This window comes from Acanthochromis polyacanthus, chromosome 5 (assembly GCF_021347895.1).
Source record: "Acanthochromis polyacanthus isolate Apoly-LR-REF ecotype Palm Island chromosome 5, KAUST_Apoly_ChrSc, whole genome shotgun sequence".
Classification (NCBI taxonomy): domain Eukaryota; kingdom Metazoa; phylum Chordata; class Actinopteri; family Pomacentridae; genus Acanthochromis; species Acanthochromis polyacanthus.
In genome coordinates this window covers 43,312,541-43,332,028 of record NC_067117.1, presented here as the reverse complement: position 1 = coordinate 43,332,028, position 19,488 = coordinate 43,312,541, and the positions used below count along the sequence as shown (strand labels likewise).

General features: G+C 45.3%; 1 protein-coding gene across 1 annotated transcript in view; it reads left to right on the top strand.

Moving 5' to 3' along the window:
• The window catches only part of slmapa (sarcolemma associated protein a), a 102,142-nt gene extending 84,307 nt beyond the window's left edge, over positions 1-17,835 (top strand). The window contains 3 exon segments of the mRNA XM_051948227.1: positions 3,256-3,427; positions 5,169-5,303; positions 14,882-17,835. Of these exon segments, the coding sequence (XP_051804187.1) occupies positions 3,256-3,427; positions 5,169-5,303; positions 14,882-14,977 (403 nt within the window). The 3' untranslated portion in view covers positions 14,978-17,835.
• Positions 17,836-19,488: the final 1,653 nt, after the last annotated feature.

Below are 19,488 nucleotides of genomic sequence, written 5' to 3'. Positions count from 1 at the left end.
CAAATTATTCCTAAATGTGCCATTAGACAGTCACAAAAGTACTTTCTATGCTAAATTGTAGGCCTGTAGCTCAAATAGTTTCTGAGTTGTGGGGGTCTGAAATTTTCTGAATTTGTTCTATAAAAAGCCTCACCAGCATTTTTTGCATCTTTAAGTGGTTATTTCTCAGCCTGTAGACATACCAGAGAGCTGTGAGTTGGTAAACAAGGCCTCTGCATGGAGCTAGTGCCCCACAAACATCCCCAGGTGTTTTCCTACACTCTGCAGACCATGGGGGCTTGATAAAAATGATAAAAATTAAGAGATACCTACTCACGAGTGGAGTTTGGGACCTTAAAAGTACTAGAAATACTGCACAGAAGTGTTCTAACAGCCCTGGGTTCCATTCTACACAAACTTGTGTGATAACTTAGCAAACTGGAGCTTTCTAGGTACCTCAGTTTGGAAAATATGAGCTCCCAAAGTTGGACGAGATTTTTAATTGGCTGTTTTTGGTGGCAAAAATCTCAGTGTGGGACAGGTACCAGAGACCCAAATTTTTCTACAAGACAGTTCCATCTGTCTTCTATCACTGTACAAAAAAGCAGCAGGGTTATATTTGTAGTTACTGAGATATTCTTACTCAAAATGCCATGGGTGATGTCAGAATGTTTTTGCTTTTCAGTACTTTAAATTGGGATACTAGTATTAGTAGTCATTCCAATGGTAGTATTATGTATGTTTGGTTCTTTGTTAAAGGTGACGACCTTCAAAAAGTGTAATGGTAGAACTTAGGTATACATTTTTTCAATTCAATAAATTTATTTTGTCAAGGATGTGTAGCACAGAAATACACATTTATGATCATCAGATGACCAGTCACACATGTTATTCCATACACACCCCTGCTTGAAAAGGAGCAGGCTGAAGAAAATCTTATATTTCCTGCCCCTTATCAACTAAAGATAGCCTTGCTAGATGGCTCACACAACTAAGCAAACATATTCAAGCAATCCATTCAAAGATAATGAAAAAAGAAGAAAACACAAAAAAACAAAATTACCTTTCCACATTCTTCCATGAAATACAAAACAAACACAACACATACAACTGTGCAGCTTACAAACCTGTACAGGACATCTTTTCTTTTCTAAATCATAGATACCTGCTCTGAATGAATAGCCCAAATTTAGGCACAAAATACAACTCAAAACACATCAAACATAACACCTATGCTCTTGCATATAATCTCACTGTTCTGTCTTTAAAAGCTTTCTTTAGATAAACTATATTTGTACAATCCTTGAATTCATCATAAAGAGAGTTCCAAAGTTTAACACCCACTACTGACACACTCATCCGTTTTAATGTGGTCCGTGCATATGGCTGTTCAAAGTGACCTTTCCTTCTATGCTCAATCTCCTCTGAAGTACAGACAAATAAGTTTTGTATTGCTATTGGTAGAACTTTGTTTTTAACTTTGAACATAACTAATAATGTATGTAACTGAAGTAATTCCTGCCACTTCAATAGTCTAGAATCAAAAAATAACTTATTTGTGTGCTCCTGATAATCTACTCTATGAATAATCCTGATGGCTCTCTTCTGTAGGAGGTACAGTGGTTTGGTGTTACTTTTATACGTGTTTCCCCAAACTTCCACACAGTAACTAATATAGGGCAATATAAGTGCACAATACAATGTCCTCATTGTCCTAAAATCTAATATGTGCTTTACCTTATTTAAAATAAAAATACTTTTTGACAGTTTTTTTCCTTACATGTGCAATGCCTAAGTTACCTAATGGTATACCTAAGTTCTACCATTACTCTTTTTGAAGGTAGTCACCTTTAACAAAGAACCAAACATACATAATACTACCATTGGAATGACTACTAATACTTGTATCCCAATTTAAAGTAGTGAAAAGCAAAAACCATTTTGACATCACCCATGCCATTTTGAGTAAGAATATCTCAGTAACTACAAATATAACCCTGCTGCTTTTTTGTACAGTGATAGAAGACAGATGGAACTGTCTTGTAGAAAAATTTGGGGTCTCTGGTACCTGTCCCACACTGAGATTTTTGCCCCCAAAAACAGCTAATTAAAAATCTCGTCCAACTTTGGGAGCTCATATTTTCCAAACTGAGGAACCTAGAAAGCTCCAGTTTGCTAAGTTATCACACAAGTTTGTGTAGAATGGAACCCAGGGGTGTTAGAACACTTCTGTGCAGTATTTCTAGTACTTTAAAGGTCCCAAACTCCACTCGTGAGTAGGTGTCTCTTAATTTTTATCATTTTTATCAAGCCCCCACGGCCTGCAGAGTGTAGGGAAACACCTGGGGATGTTTGTGGGGCACTAGCTACATGCAGAGGCCTTGTTTACCAACTCACAGCTCTCTGGTATGTCTACAGGCTGACAAATAACCACTTAAAGATGCAAAAAAACGCTGGCGAGGCTTTTTATAGAACAAATTCAGAAAATTTCAGACCCCCACAACTCAGAAACTATTTGAGCTACAGGCCTACAATTTAGCATAGAAAGTACTTTTGTGACTCTCTAATGGCATACAAATTTAGGACTAATGTGAAAATGGTGCAGCAACCACCATCCCATGAAACCACACGGAATGACCCTTAATACTGATATGGTGTGGTATGGTGATGCAGTCTATGATCATTGAAGCGAGAGGACAACCATCTAAATAGGCTAACTGGCTACATATCATCAATCTTTCTCCAGAGCCACAGACTCAAACTTTCAACATTTTAAAAGAAAATGATTGCTGCTAACAGAATCAAGGTCCTGAACGTCAGAATAGAAGCTGACACAGCGAAAAGCTCCCAAGCTCTGACCTGACTCTAAGGCTAGGAGACGTTACAACCTGTGTGGTTGTTGACCTTCAGACTGAGAGTCTTTAGGACAGCGGTCATCAGAGGGATCAGCTGTGGCTCAGAACAGCAGACTGAAGTTCACAGTTTGGATTCAGCGTTAAAGAACAGGTGGAGGATGAGAAGTGTGAGGGAGTGACAGCAGACTGAACAGATGTTCCTCAGAGCTCAGCAGGAGTTTATCTGAGCTTCAGCTGCGTTTTCACTAGATTCCAATAAACTAACTGCCAGTGGTGTGACCTTTGATACATGAAGTAACACAGACTGACTTTTGGTATTTGCTCATACACAGATGGACTAGACAGGTGTGTGAAGATCTGTGGCTGCCATTCCGAAATGTTTAAATATCTTTGAATGGATGTTTGTGTGATGTCTGTGCAGCACCAGGGAGCAGAGTCTGGTCCTCAGCAGCAGTCTGGAGTCTCTGGAGAAGAGGGAGGAGGTTTTGCAGGACAAACTGGGTTCACTGGAGAATCAACACCTGCAGGACGCAGGTCGACTGAAGAGCCAGCTGGACCAGGCCCAGGCCCGCACACACACACTGCAGAGAGAGGTACTTCTGTCTTAGTGAGGACAGCTGCTTCCTGTAAACCATCTCAGCTACATGCTGTTCAAACAGCTCTTTAAACCTCTGAACCTTTTTCTGTTCCTGTCACATTTTTACTGACTGAGGCTCATTTCTCACTGTGACATAAAGTCCATGCCATGCATGTCTTCTGTGCAGTATGCCAGTTAACATCCCATAAATCACAAAGAACAAATATTAAATCTCTATTTGTTTTACAAAAATGTAAAGAATGGGATCAGTAGTTCCAGCATGTGTCCAACCATAGGCGTCACAAATACTGGAACAGATGTGGCTCCCCGTACTGCCAACAAGGCCTGGTCACATTTTTACAGCCTTACTGTGTACAGCAGCTCTAATGGAATATTCATGAAGCTGAATTAATCTTCCAACAACCTCCTCCGTGTGCCGTTTTTGAACCATGCAGCATTTATGTGACTGATCAGTGTGATTCAGTGTCATCTCCTCTCTGCTCTGTGGAAGCTCAAAGGGACTGCATGTGATGTGTGTGATGGTCTCAGCTGGCTCACGTATGACTCCTACATGATGCTGACAGTAGAACAAGCTGACTGATGACACATCACAGGCTGAAGCTGTTTAAGCTGACAGGTTCTCAGGTTCAGAGGTGGAAGGTGTGGCACAGAGTGAGCTCAGAGAGAGGTTCGTCCTCTGCTATGTCCCCTCTGTCTGGACACCGATGGCCTCGGTTTGTAGAAGTCAGTCAGTGGGTTTACATGGGACCTGTTATTCCTCTTTCATTAGCAATTAAAGTTAATTCCGCTTTAAAATGTCCTTGTAAACACGTAATTCTGAATTTGAAAGTTCATTCCGAATAAACTTAATTCCGAATAAACTACCTGGTTTATTCTGATGTTAATTCTGAATAAACTGATTCCTGTGTACGTTCCATTCATGTGTACCGTTAATTCTGGTCATTCTGTGCATGCTTGGCGCCACACATAACGATGACGTAACAACGTACACGTTCTGCAAGCTTTGTCGAGTTGCTGTTTCAAAACGACAATGAAAAGCAGAACACAGAGCGCCTGTACAGCTCAGTGGGTTAAGCAGCTGAACACGTACAGAGGCTGGTCCCTGATTCAGCGACCGGGTTCGATTCCTGCTCACCGTCTTTGTGGCATGTCTTCTCCCTACTCTTCTCCCCCGTTTCCTTTAATTCCAAATGAGTTGATTCTGAATGAAAAACTCCATGTAACCGTAGCGTGTGTGTGTGTGTGTGTGTGTGTGTGTGTGTGTGTGTGTGTGTGTGTGTGTGTGTGTGTGTGTGTGTGTGTGTGTGTGTGTGTGTGTGTGTCTTTGTGTGTGTGTGTGTGTGTGTGTCTTTGTGTGTGTGTGTGTGTGTGTGTCTTTGTGTGTGTGTGTGTGTGTGTGTGTGTGTGTGTGTGTGTGTGTGTGTGTGTCTTTGTGTGTGTGTGTGTGTGTGTGTCTTTGTGTGTGTGTGTGTATGTGTGTGTGTGTGTGTGTGTGTGTGTGTGTGTGTCTTTGTGTGTGTGTGTGTGTGTGTGTGTGTGTGTGTCTTTGTGTGTGTGTGTGTGTGTGTGTGTGTGTGTGTGTGTGTCTTTGTGTGTGTGTGTGTGTGTCTTTGTGTGTGTGTGTGTGTGTGTGTGTGTGTGTGTGTCTTTGTGTGTCTTTGTGTGTGTGTGTGTGTGTGTGTGTGTGTGTGTGTGTGTGTGTGTGTGTGTGTGTGTGTGTGTGTGTGTGTGTGTAGTATGAAGACACACAGTCCCAGCTGCTCGACCTTCGTCAGCGCTATGAGAAGACAGAGCAGGAGAAGCTGAACATCCACCAGGAGCTGGAGCAGTGCAGGAGCAACCTGAAGCTGCTGCAGGACAAGACCAGCTCTGTGGGTTCACACACACACACATCCTGCTTAATAATACCAAAGATGGACTACTCATTTTTCTGTTTGCTTTAATCTCAGCTGTTTTTTCCCACAGTTTCTTTTGCTAAAGGTTTAATTCCACTTCACAGCCTTCCTCCTCACTACTTACTTGCTAACAGGACACAGAAAGTCTCCCTACACTTGTGAGGACCACCAGCAACCTTTGTAGTGGACGTGAATACATAACCAGTATGAAAATACCATTAAAACTGTGTGTGTGAGCACAGAAACTCTACAGGAGATGTCATGTGACTTTTCATCCTGAACTGATGAAGTAAAGTGAGGCGGAGCAGCCTCCTCCTTCTTCCTCTTCCTCCTCTTTTCTCTCAACTACCTGCCTCCTTACTCTCCACAGTCATTTGTTAATGTCACAGCTTCTGTTTGTCTTGTTTTCCTGCTTTGTTTGGACAGAGCATTTTAGAATACGATTCCTGATCCAGAACCACTGGACTAGATGGAGAAGCTTCCAAAGAATACTTCCTGTTTATCACAACTCTGGTCTTATCGTCTGGTGTCTCATTTTCTGTCAGTAATAAAAACATTCAAAGATAAAAGTCAGACAGTTCAGCATTCAGACAAATACAAACAAAACTCACATTTTTGACCTAAAGTGTCTTTTAATGTCTTCTCCTTAAAGCAGTGGTCCAACACATGAGCAGCATCCAGCTTTTTCAGATTTACCTCCATTTAAAGGTGCTTAGATGACCTGCATCATCTGCTGGTTTGATTGTGGTTGTAACGCCACACATCAGCCATTCTCACTTACTGTGGGATCAAATGGCTCTTAAATCACAAACCAGAAAGTCCTGAAAAGGCCGAGTGCAGCAGCCACAACATTCTGTCCTGTGCTATGAACGGGATTAAAGTTATTACCGGTTTGGAGAATTGGTGAGCACCGGTGCTGGAAAGTTGCATCTACTCAGCTGATAGCTTAGCTCATTGGAGTTTAGAAAATATATAAAGGATGTAGCAGAATCAGAGAAATAATCTTCCTTATTTCATGCTTTTTGTCCTGCTAAAACATGGGGCCTACATTACCCACAATGCAACTGTGGATGTTCAGGTATATTGGGCTAGTTAACCACGCCTGACGAATGTCAGCGGGGTTACTGCATTCGGTGCGGTATCTGGCTGGGTAAGTATGTATGTGGGTGGCTATGTCCGGTCCAATATCTCTGCAAGTGCTGAAGTCAGGATATTCAAACTTGGCACTGAAGATCAGTCTAAGGTCCCCTGCTCAGTTGTGGAGTTACAGGTCAGCAGATCAAGTAGGGAGGGAGATACGTACGATGATCAGAACTGATACATATTGCATCATTTGTATAGGGAGGACAGGGTTTTCACCAGTAGAGGGCGTGGTTCTGCCCTCCACTGAGGGCTCTCCAGTTGTAGCTGCTGTTAGCTGAAGATGAGGAGCTCCTGCAGATGGTCCTTCTGCTCCACAGTTCTGTTAGACGTGACCTCAAACTGAAACAGAGTCACAGTTTATCAGCTAAAGTTAGAACATTAATTACAGATTTAGGTTTCATCTTTTGTATTTTAGTGCCTTATTATGTCTTTTATGTCTCTTAATGGACTGTTCAGTCACACCTTTGTAGTGAATAGTGTGACTCTCCATCAGTGGTGTGAATGTGAGAAACACTGCAGATGAACACAAATGGATGAAGCATCAGTGCTCTATTCTTCCAACCCGTCCGACACCGACTCAGGTGAGGAGGGAAAATAAATGACCACAGCTTCATCTGTAGATTACCAGCATAAATGCCAAAAGGTGGTTCCAAATGTAGAGTTTATGATTAATATGCTGTCCTCCCTATGAGTTTTCTAGTTTCACAGGTAGACAGCCAGCTAACGTGTGATTCCTCAAACCCAAGGAGGACTTTATTTTGAACTGTAAAACTAATAGAACAAATTTCAAATAGAAATCAATACATAAATACACAATAGAAAAAGGCAAGCCAAACAAACAGACACTTACAGACCAGTACTGTCCAAGGCCACAACAGTGAAATGAAAACAAGAAGAGCAGCATGAAGATCCTCTCCTGGCCAACACTAAAACTCTGTTCAAAAATGCCCTGCTTTAACATCGTTTCTACGGAAACATCAGTAGGGGGCACTGCAGCACAGGAAATTCTGCTGCACAGCAGAACAATGAAATGTCCCAAATATACTGACTTTGTTGTCATGTAGGAGGAAGTAAACTAGAAACAATTCAAAGAGAAAAGCTGGCCTCAGTGGATGCTGAAGTTATTGCTCAGAAAATGATGATCAGAATCACTGCTGCAGTTACTTTAATAGATGACACCTGATCTGTCAGCTGGAGTTGTGATCAGCTAGAATTCTTTTATGTTTTTTTTACCAGGAGCTAAATATGAGCTCCTCATTTCACTGGAGATTCTGTTGAACCCGCTTCTTTTTCTGGACCTGGTTCCGGTCTCTTGGCTCTTGGCTTTCCGTCCAGCTGACTGGTCGATGCTGTCAGACGTCATCAGCTGAACCTGGTGACCACGGCTGCTCTCCTGCTGCTGTTTCCTCAGTGTGGCTGTGAATGTGTAGAAAGTGTTGCTTTGTAAAGCAACTGACCGGATACAAACCAGTCGTCCTACAGCTGCCCTTTCTGTCTCTGTCCCCCTCCCCCCCTCGCTGTAGCTGCTCCATCCTCCATGTTGGTTTTGGTTGATTTGCTGGCTGATTTCTTCTTGTCCCTCTCCTCCACCCCCTGCCCCTCCTCCCTCTAGCCATCCATATTGCAGCCTGTCCAAGCCATATTCATGGGCCTTGTCCTGGCTCTGCTCTACTGGTGTTTCGGCCAGTTGTGGTAGAAAGGTACACATCGATATGACATCTGTCTGTCTGTCTGTCCGTCCTGCTGTCTGTCCGTCATCTCTGGAGGGAAAGATGATGGAGGTGAAAACATCGTGCAGATCGCTGATGAATTCAGGGTCACACACTGATTTTGGTTGGAAATCTGAAGTGCTAGAGTAGAAAAGAAGACGCCACACATCAAGCCATCATCCTGACCTCATCATTTAAAGGGATGTAGTCCGATATAGTGCTGCTAACAGCATACTGGATACGTAGTGCAGATGTCCACCATTTACTTCTTCATCATCAAAAATCAGCTTTCTCGATAGGTAGTGTCAACAGATACGTATCCGTAGCCTGTGGCCTACGGATACGGCACTTTTCATTTGCCAGACAGATACGGACCCGTACGCGAGTCAAGAAGCTGCTGACCACTGCAAACTGTTGAAAGGTAAGCAAAGGTTAAGGTTAGGGTTAGGGTCAGTGTTAGGGTCAGGTTTAGGGTCCGTACCTGTCGTACCGATGCACAGCTAGCGTCTACCGGGAGTCACATGACCAGATCTCGCCTATCTGATTGGCAAATGGAAAGTGCCGTATCCGTAGTCCACAGCTACGGGTACGGGTCCGTACCTCTAGCAACAACCTTCTGGATATAAACACTGTCAGTCGTCCACAACAAATGATGTCACTGTGTCTGTAATACATAAAAATGAGTTAGTGTTCATCCTGCTGGGACGTTTCCCGCTTTTCAGCTTAGAATCAGAGTTATGTCAAAGGAAAAGCAGATTTCTGCAAATTATTGTCAATAATTCCAAATATGAAATAAGTTCTTAGTTGAACCCTGAATTCTGATCAGCAGGACGTTCTCCTCACCTCCAACCCTTTCCTTTAAGATCATCTTCCAGTTTGGTGCTCATCTTCTGGTCTGAGCTGCTCTAACTGCATGGCTGTCAGTCACTTTGTTCTGCTCTGCTTCTGCTAACACAAAGCTCCTCCACTTAAAGGGATACCTCAAACAAACATCAGATAGAGGTCCTAACTGGTTGTTTTTGGATCTACGGCAGGCTTGGAGATAGCAGGAAAACCATAAGTAGAATTAAAAACATGAATCGTGTCTTCAGGTGTCCCATTCTTTAAGTCCAGCTGTGATTCATCAGCTATGATGGCCTGAGACATCCTACTGTCTGCACAACACTCATTCTTTGCTGTAGACATTAAGGACTGCTGAACAGTTTATTAGTGGATTTATTGACAAGAATTTTAATAAAGATTATTAATACTGAGTTTAGTTTGTGGTGAAAAATGATTTAAACTCAGATTTTGTCTGAGTTCGTAAAACTGCCCTTATATTTCCACAAAGACTTCCTGTTTTTAGGTGATTACTTATAACTAATCTTAAATGTGATGAAGTAGCAGACCATATTCTAAGCTCAGGTCAGTCTAAACACCTTTATGTTGTACAGCTGGTGTTTTTCTCTTGGTTTGTTGTATCGTTGTGTAGATGACGTATCCTTTAAGGCCGTCTGAACACTCCTCCTGCCTGCTTCATTCATCTGCTTTTCCTCCTCCCTCCCTCTCAGGTTTTGGTGCTTTATCTTTAACTTTGGGTTTTCTATGTGGTTTCTCTTCATCTTCTGCAGCAGGGTTTGCGGTTCGTTTCATTTTCCTTCCATCCAGTCTGTTGTTTTTCTGCTCCAGGTTTGGCCTTTAGCGCACACCCACTCATTCATTTTGTGTTGTCATTGGTTTCCTCCAGCCATCGATGCTTTTTATTTTCTCCATCATGTCGTCCTGTTTGCTGCTCGTCTGTTTATTTGTCCGACCAGCATTTCCAGTTTTTTGGAACACTTTGCTGTGATGAAAAACTGGTCTGTAACTTTTCTGTTTTTCCTTCTCAGGTAATCTCCTCGATCTCTTTTACTTTGCTGCTTCCAGCTGTGTTTTTCTTTTTCTACCTCTTCTGCAGTCCCAAAAGATGATATTTGTTCTTTTGCTTTCCCCTGTGAGTGTCCGAAGTCATTATCTTTTGTGGTAAAAAGATAATTTACTGTGAACCTGCTTCTCTTCCATGCAGCTTGATGTAGCTGCCTCATAGCAGAGAACTGCTGCCATGTTTTCTCATCTCAGAACAACACCAAAGACATCTGGTGTGTTTTTGGAGAGTCGACCAGCCTGGATAGTAAAAGTACAAGAAGCCAGGAAGCTTTTTTAATGTTCCCCTGTAGATAGTAGAAAGTGTAAGAACCTACCCTTAACCCTCTGCCTGTCACATCTTTACTCACTCTGGGTCTTTTTCACTGTAATACAAAAAAGGAATGTCAGTATTTCTACATTGCATCCTGTTGTTTAGCTATGAGTGAGTTCTCTCTGTTCTGGAGAGTTCCTCTTTGTCCTGACATGGAAGAGCGCTCTGAAGCTTTATGTGCTACAGGGATGGATCTCTGTCCTGATAAGATAAGATAGACTTTATTAATCTCACAAAGGAGAAATTTAACATTACAGGGCTCTTAGAAACAAAAAACAGGAGTGCAAAAGTCACGAAAGTGCAAGAACAAGATAATAAATATTGCACATAATAACAACTACACAGTAGTGTTCTACAGTCTGATGGCAGTGGGGATGAAGGACCTGTGGTAGCGCTCCTTCTTGCACTGAGGGTGTCTGAGTCTCGTGCTAAAGGAGCTGCTCAGCTCCACTACAGTCCGGTGCAGTGGGTGGGAGCTGTTGTCCATGATGGATGAGAGCTTGGTCAACATCCTCCTCTCACCCACATCCATCACAGAGTCCAGTGGGCAGCCCAGGACAGAGCTGGCCCTCTTGGTCAGCTTGTTCAGTCTCTTCATGTCCCGCTCTGTGCTGCCCGGGGCCCAGCAGACGACAGCGTAGAGGAAAGCAGAGGCTACCACAGTGTCATAGAAAGTCCTTAGTAGAGGTCTGCACACTCCGAAGGACCTCAGCCTCCTCAGAAGGGAGGCGACTCTGGCCCTTCTTGTCCAGAGCATCGGTGTTGTGGGACCAGTCCAGTTTATTGTTGAGGTGAACACCCAGGTACTTGAAACTGTCCACTGTTTCAATGTCCTGCCCCTGGATGTTCACTGGTGGATGTGGGAGTGTCCTTCTCCTGAAGTCGACCACCATCTCCTTTGTCTTACTGGTGTTGAGGCACAGATGGTTGCGCTCACACCAGTCCACAAAGTCCATGATGACCGACCGATACTCCAGCTCGTTCCCCTCGGACACGCGGCCCACAATGGCGGAGTCATCAGAGAACTTCTGGAGATGGCAGCTGTCCGTGTTGTAGGTGAAGTCCGAGCTGTAGATGGTGAAGAGGAAGGGTGAGAGGACGGTGCCCTGGGGCGCCCCCGTGCTGCAGACTACCACCTCTGACTCACAGCCGCACGTACTGTGGACGGTCAGTGAGGTAGTCAGTGGTCCAGGCAGCGAGATGTCCGTCAACTCCCGCGTCCACCAGCTTCCCCCGCAGCAGCGCCGGCCTGATGGTGTTGAAGGCGCTGGAGAAGTCAAAGAACATGACTCTCACAGCGCTGCCGGCGCTCTCCAGGTGAGTGAGCGCTCGCTGCAGCAGGTAGATGACGGCGTCTTCTACCCCCATGTTGGGCCTGTAGGCAAACTGCAGCGGGTCCAGGTCGGAGCTCACCACTGAGCGGAGGTAGTGGAGGAGGAGCCTCTCCATGGTCTTCATGAGGTGGGAGGTGAGGGCAACAGGTCTGTAGTGGGCCAGTTCCTTGGCGTGAGCTGTTTTAGGGACTGGGACCACACAGGAGGTCTTCCACAGGACGGGGACCCGCTCCAGGCTGAGGCTCAGGTTGTAGAGGTGGCAGAGGACCTCACAGAGCTGGTCTGCGCAGGTCCTCAGCAGCCTGGGACTGATGCCGTCTGGTCCAGCAGATTTCCTCTGCTTCAGTCGCCTCAGCTCTCTCCTCACCTGGTCCGGTGTGAAGGAGAGGGGGAGTGAGGGGGGAGTGAGGTGGGCTGCAGGGGGTGGGAATAGTCCGTGTGGGTGAGTTGGGGGCCGGTGAAGGTGTCGCAGGAAGGGGAGGGTCTGCTGGGCTGGGGATGTGTGAAGAGGGGGGAGCAGGAAGGGGGGCAGAGGGGGTGGGGGGAGAGTCAAATCTGTTAAAGTAACAGTTCAGCTCGTTCGCCCTGCGCTGGTCTCCATCAGCTGTCCCTCTGGCACTCTGTCCATGTCCAGAAATGTTCTTAAGTCCTCTCCACACGTCCCGCGCGTTGTTCTGAACCAGCTTCTCCTCCAGCCTCTTCCCATAGTCCTTCTTGGCCCTTCTGATCCGCCACTGGAGCTCACGCTGCACTCTCTTCTGCTCCTCTCTGTCCCCTGAGATGAAAGCCCGTTTCTTCTGGTTCAGGAGGGCTTTGAGCTCAGGGGTGACCCAGGGGTGGTTGTTGGAGAAGCACCGTACCGTCCGAGTTGGCACAGTGCTGTCCACGCAGAAGTTGATGTAATCTGTGATGCAGTGCGTGAGGCCATCGATGTCGTCTCCATGAGGACTGTAGAGCACGCTCCAGTCTGTGGTCTGGAAACAGTCTCTGAGTCTCTCACTGGCCTCATCTGTCCATGCCTTCACAGTTCTCTTCTGCACAGGTCCTCTTCTCACCTTGGATGTGTAGTGGGGGAGCAGATGAACCAGGTTGTGGTCCGAGCGGCCCAGTGGGGGGAGGGGGGCAGCGGTGTAGGCGCCTTTCACGTTCACATACAGTAAGTCCAGTGTCTTGTCGCCCCGCGTGTGACACGTGACATACTGTGTGAAAGTAGGGAGAAAGGCAGAGAGGGAGGCGTGGTTGAAGTCTCCACTGATCAGGACGAGCGCCCGGGGATGGCGGCTCTGGGCTTCGCTCACGGCGCTGTGGAGTCTTTCACACGCTGTCCCTGCATGAGCTGATGGTGGGATGTATACGCAAAACACAATCACGTGCGAGAACTCCCTCGGTAGATAATACGGCCGCAGTGCCACCGTAAGCATCTCCAAGTCCCGCGTGCACAGCTGTTCCTTCACGTGCACGTTTGCTGGGTTACACCACCGCTCATTCACGTACACAGCCAGTCCTCCCCCAGACTTTTTGCCGCTTCCCACCGCGTTCCGGTCCGCGCGCGCGAGTGTAAAACCGTTCAGGGAAACCACAGAGTCCGGTGTATGTCCATTCAGCCACGTCTCCGTGAAACACATGAGGCTACACTCACGATGCTCCTTCAGCCGCGTCAGCGTGGCCAGCTCCTCTACCTTGTTGGTGATGGAGAGGACGTTCCCCATGATGATAGAGGGAAAATAAGTCCTGCGCTTTCGCCGTCCTCCTCTGCAGCCTCTTCTTTTCCTCCGTATCTCCGCGGGGACATGGGGCCTCTCCGTGTAGAGAAAGGAGGAGCTGTGGAGGCCGAGAAGGGTCTCAGTGTGTAGCGTCTTTGTTCCTCAGAGCGGCCGCCGCTGTGTCCAGAGGGCTCTCTTGAAGCAAGTCCAAAAAGTGCAAAAAACAGCACAACTCCGAATAAAAGTGTGATAAAAGTGGGTTTCCTATATGCACGATTGCACAAAGCTTCACCCACTTTAAGGAAAAATAGGAAAAAGTGCCTATTTACAATAGAAAAACGAAAACTAAGTAAAAAGGGTTGAGAGCTCCCGTAACCAGCTGCTGCTCGCACAGCGCCATCCTGAAGGCTACCTGCACAGCCTCACACTTTGACACTCCTGCAAAACAAGCAGTACAATCCTCAGTGTGTTCCCAGGAACCGGTGACTCCCCATGCTGGATAGAATTTACTACTTCCACTTTTCATTTGTCTCCATACTTGTCTCCTGTCTGCTCTGTGTAAACACTGCCTGCAGTTCAGAAGAAAAGTCCCTCATTTGTCACATCGAGTGTTTTTTGGTGCAGACGGTAAATCAGACTGTAGAATGAATGATTTCAAGCTTAGATTGAGAGTTTTTCTGACAAAATGCCATTACATAAGTTGTCTTTTTTACAGTTTCTAGCTCAGATAAATGGTGTCATTTTGGTGTTTTTAATCAAAGATAAGTTAAACTTTCAAGCTTCTCCTTCTGACAGTGACAATAATAAGACAAAAACATGTAGCTGAATGTCTGTTCCATGTCATCACTCCCTCTTTAGTCTGTATGAAGAAACTTTGGATGCTTCCTAGCTGCTGTTGTCTACATTATCGTGGTCCTTTGATGCTTCCCTCTTGAGCTCTATTAAAGTAGTCACTGCTGGAGCGTCTTAAAGGTCTGAAGCTCTGGTGTTCTGGTCGTACACTGAGGTTTAGCTGCTGCTGTGTTGAACAGACATGTCGTCATATGACAGAGTCCAGAACACCAACTGGAAATAATGTGAACAATCTGCTCAGATGTCAGAACGCTCTTTGATTTCCAGAGACTGACTTGTTGGTTGTGTTTTCTACTGGATGGGATAAACTACAGGTCTGTCTTGTAAAGTTATTTTTGTTATCTTTGAGCTAAACTCATGAATGACTGCTGGTTCATGTGCATCGTCCTCTGGTAATAAAGCTCCCTCCACCAAGAGGTGACCAACCTGCTCACCCAGCAAAGAAGAAATATCATCTTTTGGACTGATTTTTTTGTTTTCTGCTTCTCTTCACCCTCCTCCTCCTCTCCTCTGTCCTTCTCTGTGCTGCTTTCATAAAGTTGAGGCTCTGCAGACTAACTGGCTTCTCCCTGTGTTTGTGTGCTGGTGTCTGGGACAGAGTGGCTGGAGCCCCTGGATGCCGGTCATCGCAGTGATGGTCGCTGTGACGGCAGCCGTCCTCTACCCGAACCTCTCCAAGAGCAGCTCCACCTGAGACACGAGCACAGCGCTGCGAGGAGAGCATCACTGCTTTACTTGTATAAAGTCTAATTGTACATAATTGTAGAGGGAATATAAAGGTTGTGGTTCCTACAGAGGACTCAGATGCTTCTTGGTTTATTTTGATTTCCTTTAGTTTTTCTGTGAGTGGGGGGTTTGTTTTTATCCTTGGCTCTCTCTCAGCTGTGGTGGGGGCTTTTTGGTTTCTGTCTCTCTGCTGATTTTTAGGAAGCGTTGTTCTCCAGCAGGCTGCTGAGCTTCCATGCTAAACTAAACTACAAAACCCTGATGTGATGCTCCCACCAGGCGAGCGTGAAGCTTTCCAGCTGCCTCAGTGCTGGTGGAGGAAGATGAGCGTCCTTCATCACTGAGGGAAAGGTTTACAGACGCTGCAGATGGTGTTTATCTGCAGCTGTAAGCAGCACAGCAGCACAGCTCCACGTTCAGTGCTTCAAACCACCTGCTTCCTACAGACGTCTTCAACATCTGCGTTGCTTTTTTCAACCTTTTCCACTGCAGGAACTTGTTGGCTGATTCGGGCCTTGAACCTTTCTGCATGTTTGGACCACAAGAACCAGTGTCAGTGCTATTTTTGGTGGATAGAAAAGTAGAAGTCCAGGTTAGATACTTGTGAGCTGTTACTATGTTGGGCTCAGTGCTGATTGGTTAAGCTCAGAGAGGTTTTTGCTCTCTTAACGTCCCTATTGGGTAGCAGTCATCTCTCAAACAGCCATCAGAACCCTAAAATTTGCCACATAGGCTAACAAAACAAACCCTCTATTGTTCTGTTTCCTACAGTCTCAGAAATGGAGGTGCATCGTTGTTTTGGTGTCCTCTGACTGAGCGTTGAGGTTAAATCTGTTGAATCCTTTTTCGGCTCAAAAAGCTGCTTACCAAAACACTTGAACCTAAACTAAAAAATAATATGTATTCTCATGTTCTGGTAGAAGTTTGCTTTGGTGGCTGCAGGTGTCAGGTCCAATTCAAGGCTGAATTACAAGCCTGGAGGTGTTGGTAACTCACTGAACAGTAAATCTCCTTTATATCAGGCTGGAGTTCAGTGAATAGACTGATCTAGGCTGTAGGAGCACCAATGAAGCCCAGCCAGTGATGAAGGTCATCAGTTCTGCAGTCCACTGAGTCTGCTGGAAAGTTTCCTTTAGGAAGTTCTGCTCTGTTCTGCTTTCATGTTCTAACAGTGTTTTCTGTCTTTTGTTTGTTTTTTGGGGTTGAAGGTTGAAACTTGAAGCCAAATTGAAATTTTTTATTTTTTTTTCCACTTTTTGAGGGGTGGGGGGCACAGAAAATGGGGTCAAAGTGCCTCAGATGTAACTAACACCACAGTTTGTGTGTGTGTGCAGACAACCACATCTGATCAACACACACAAACACACACACACCTGTGAGGCCCGTTGCTTGTAGGAGCTTTACCAGCCTCTTCTAGAGCTTTCAGTTGCTGCTCATTGCCGCCTTCGCCCCGTGGAGGCGGTTCAGGGCTGTGACTGATCACAAGAGTAGTGATTGAATTTAATCCAGAAAAAGTCACTCCAGAATCCGACCCAATGTCCTGTTTTAACGGAGCAGTGAACAGCAATAGATCCCAGCCTGTGAAAAGCAACTGATGAAGCCGGTGAGATGGAGGTTAGAAGCTCCAGAAGTGACTGACAAATGGAGTTTGAGTTGTGCCTTCAGCTCTCACACTGACGTCCTGAAACATCTCAACATCTCCTCAATGGATCGAAATTTGGTTTGATGTAGCTTCAGTTCTCCACAGAACATCTGAAAAACCACTGAGCAAATTCTGTAAAATTAAAAAACAAATTCCCTGTTGTCATCTAAGGCTACCGTTAGCTTTATCATGCTAATGGTAGCGTTGAGGCCAGCGTTGGCATGGGAGCTACACTCTTCCAGCTACGTTAGCCGACAGCATGAAGGACAGCTCAGACTCCTGATATAAATCCTCTGATTTTAACATTCAGTCACAGTGGGACACCAGCTGTGTGTTTGGTGACCTCATGTCATCTTAAAATGAGGTTTCTGTTGTAAAGTGACTGTGATTCTGAGGATGACGCTGCTTAGTGTCACGTTAGTGTTTAAATAACTCATCAACACCCAGGTTGTAACTGCAGCTGAGAAACATCAGTGAAAGCTCTGATTTATCCACTTTGGCACTTCATTGTTGGAAAATGTGCCAAAACATTAAACGTGCACCATCCATTCACTAAAACCTGTCCTTTAAATCGATTAAACCCAAGCTGGACGTGTGGGGTGCTGCAGCCCTGGAGCTGTTTGACAACGTGAATGTTGGAAAGTCATAAACTCTGTCCCTTGTGTTGAAGATGAAGCTACTTTATCCACAGAAAGCTTCACAGGGTTTATGCCCTGCACAGCATCACACTGAGGAGCTGTTTGGGTTTCTTATTTCAATGTGAAAAGTCTCAAACAGAAGAAAAGTGTCCAAACCTTTAACAGAAAATGCATTGTGAGACCAACACTGGGCCTCTACAGATATCTGTGTGTGTTTGCGTGTTGTTGAGGGGAGGGTTGTGTGTCTGTTCACACTCTGGACTTTTTGAGCAGCGCTCGTCATCGTCCGTGTACTCTGTTTCGTCTCTGTGTTTTAAAAAAAAAAAAGACAACGAACAAATATTCCTGATGTTTAAAGAGAAAAACACTACAGTACAGAGAGAGAATTGTAAAATAAAATGTTATTGAATGATGTGCTACTAGACTTATTTTGTTAAAATAGTTTAGAGAAATGAGAGGGGACTGTGTAGAGGATATGATGATGCAGATGTATTGAATATGCAGAGCGATGTTTGGATTAAAGTTGTAGCAAGCTGACCCACCAAACCAGCTTCCAGCGTCTTCATTCACACACAGCACACTAAAAAATGTGAAAGAGTGGAGCAGATAACTGTGAACAGAGCTGGAAATAGCCCTCCATAAGTGAAACTCAATTGATTATTGAATTGAATTAATAAGATTAAATGATATTTTGAAGGTTCAACTATGATTTCTGTTAGAATCACATTTCAAGGTGTTAATGTATGAAAATTAATCTCACAAAAACATGGTGATCAAGTCCAAAGTGATGATGTCCGCTTTTTTAGAAAATGGTTCTGATTTAGAATTTTTGATTTTTTTTCTAAGTGTTTGGCCTACAGGTAAGGTGCACACCAGATTTCATGTTCATATGAGAGTTTGAAGGATCTTTCTGTTATCTGCCCCACTAACAGGTAATTGCTGCTTCTCACCCTCTCCAGATTAGGCTTGAAGAACATTTGTGTAATGTTCAATTACATGTACAGTTTCATGCAACATGATTCAACCTCCTATGAGGCTGTATCTTCAGCTCTATGAGGCCCTATCTTCAGCTCTATGAGGCCGTATCTTTAGCTCCTATGAGGCCGTATCTTCAGCTCCTACGAGGCCGTATCTTCAGGTTCTACGAGGCCGTATCTTCAGGTTCTACGAGGCCGTATCTTTAGCTCTATGAGGATGTATCTTCAGCTCCTACGAGGCCGTATCTCCAGGTCCTGCGAGGCTGTATCTTCAGGTCCTACGAGGCTGTATCTTCAGGTCCTACGAGGCCGTATCTTCAGCTCCTATGAGGCCGTATCTTTAGCTCCTATGAGGCCGTATCTTCAGCTCCTACGAGGCCGTATCTTCAGGTCCTACGAGGCCGTATCTTCAGGTTCTACGAGGCCGTATCTTTAGCTCTATGAGGATGTATCTTCAGCTCCTACGAGGCTGTATCTTCAGCTCTACGAGGCCGTATCTTTAGCTCTACGAGGCCGTATCTTCAGCTCCTACGAGGCTGTATCTTCAGATCCTACGAGGCTGTATCTTCAGGTCCTACGAGGCCGTATCTTCAGGTTCTACGAGGCCGTATCTTTAGCTCTATGAGGATGTATCTTCAGCTCCTATGAGGCCGTATCTTCAGCTCTACGAGGCCGTATCTTTAGCTCTACGAGGCCGTATCTTCAGCTCCTACGAGGCTGTATCTTCAGATCCTACGAGGCCATATCTTCAGGTCTATGAAGCTGTATCTTCAGGTCCTATGAGGCTGTATCTTCAGCTCCTACGAGGCTGTATCTTCAGGTCCTATGAGGCTGTATCTTCAGGTCCTACGAGGCTGTATCTTCAGATCCTACGAGGCCATATCTTCAGCTCCTACGATGCCGTATCTCCAGGTCCTGCGAGGCCGTATCTTCAGGTCCTACGAGGCCGTATCTTCAGCTCCTACGAGGCCGTATCTTCAGCTCCTACGAGGCCGTATCTTCAGCTCCTATGAGGCTGTATCTTCAGCAGCCTTTAGCTCCAATGACCTGCTGTAGACATCTCGTCTCTAACAAGCTTCTGGCAGCTCCCTGGGAACTTTAGTCCATTCCTCGTGGGCGATGGTCTCCAGCTCAGCGATGTTCTCAGGTCTACATGCTGCAGCAGCTTTCTTTAGATCCACCACAGGTTCTCCATTGGGTTTCAGTCTGGAGGTTGTGATGT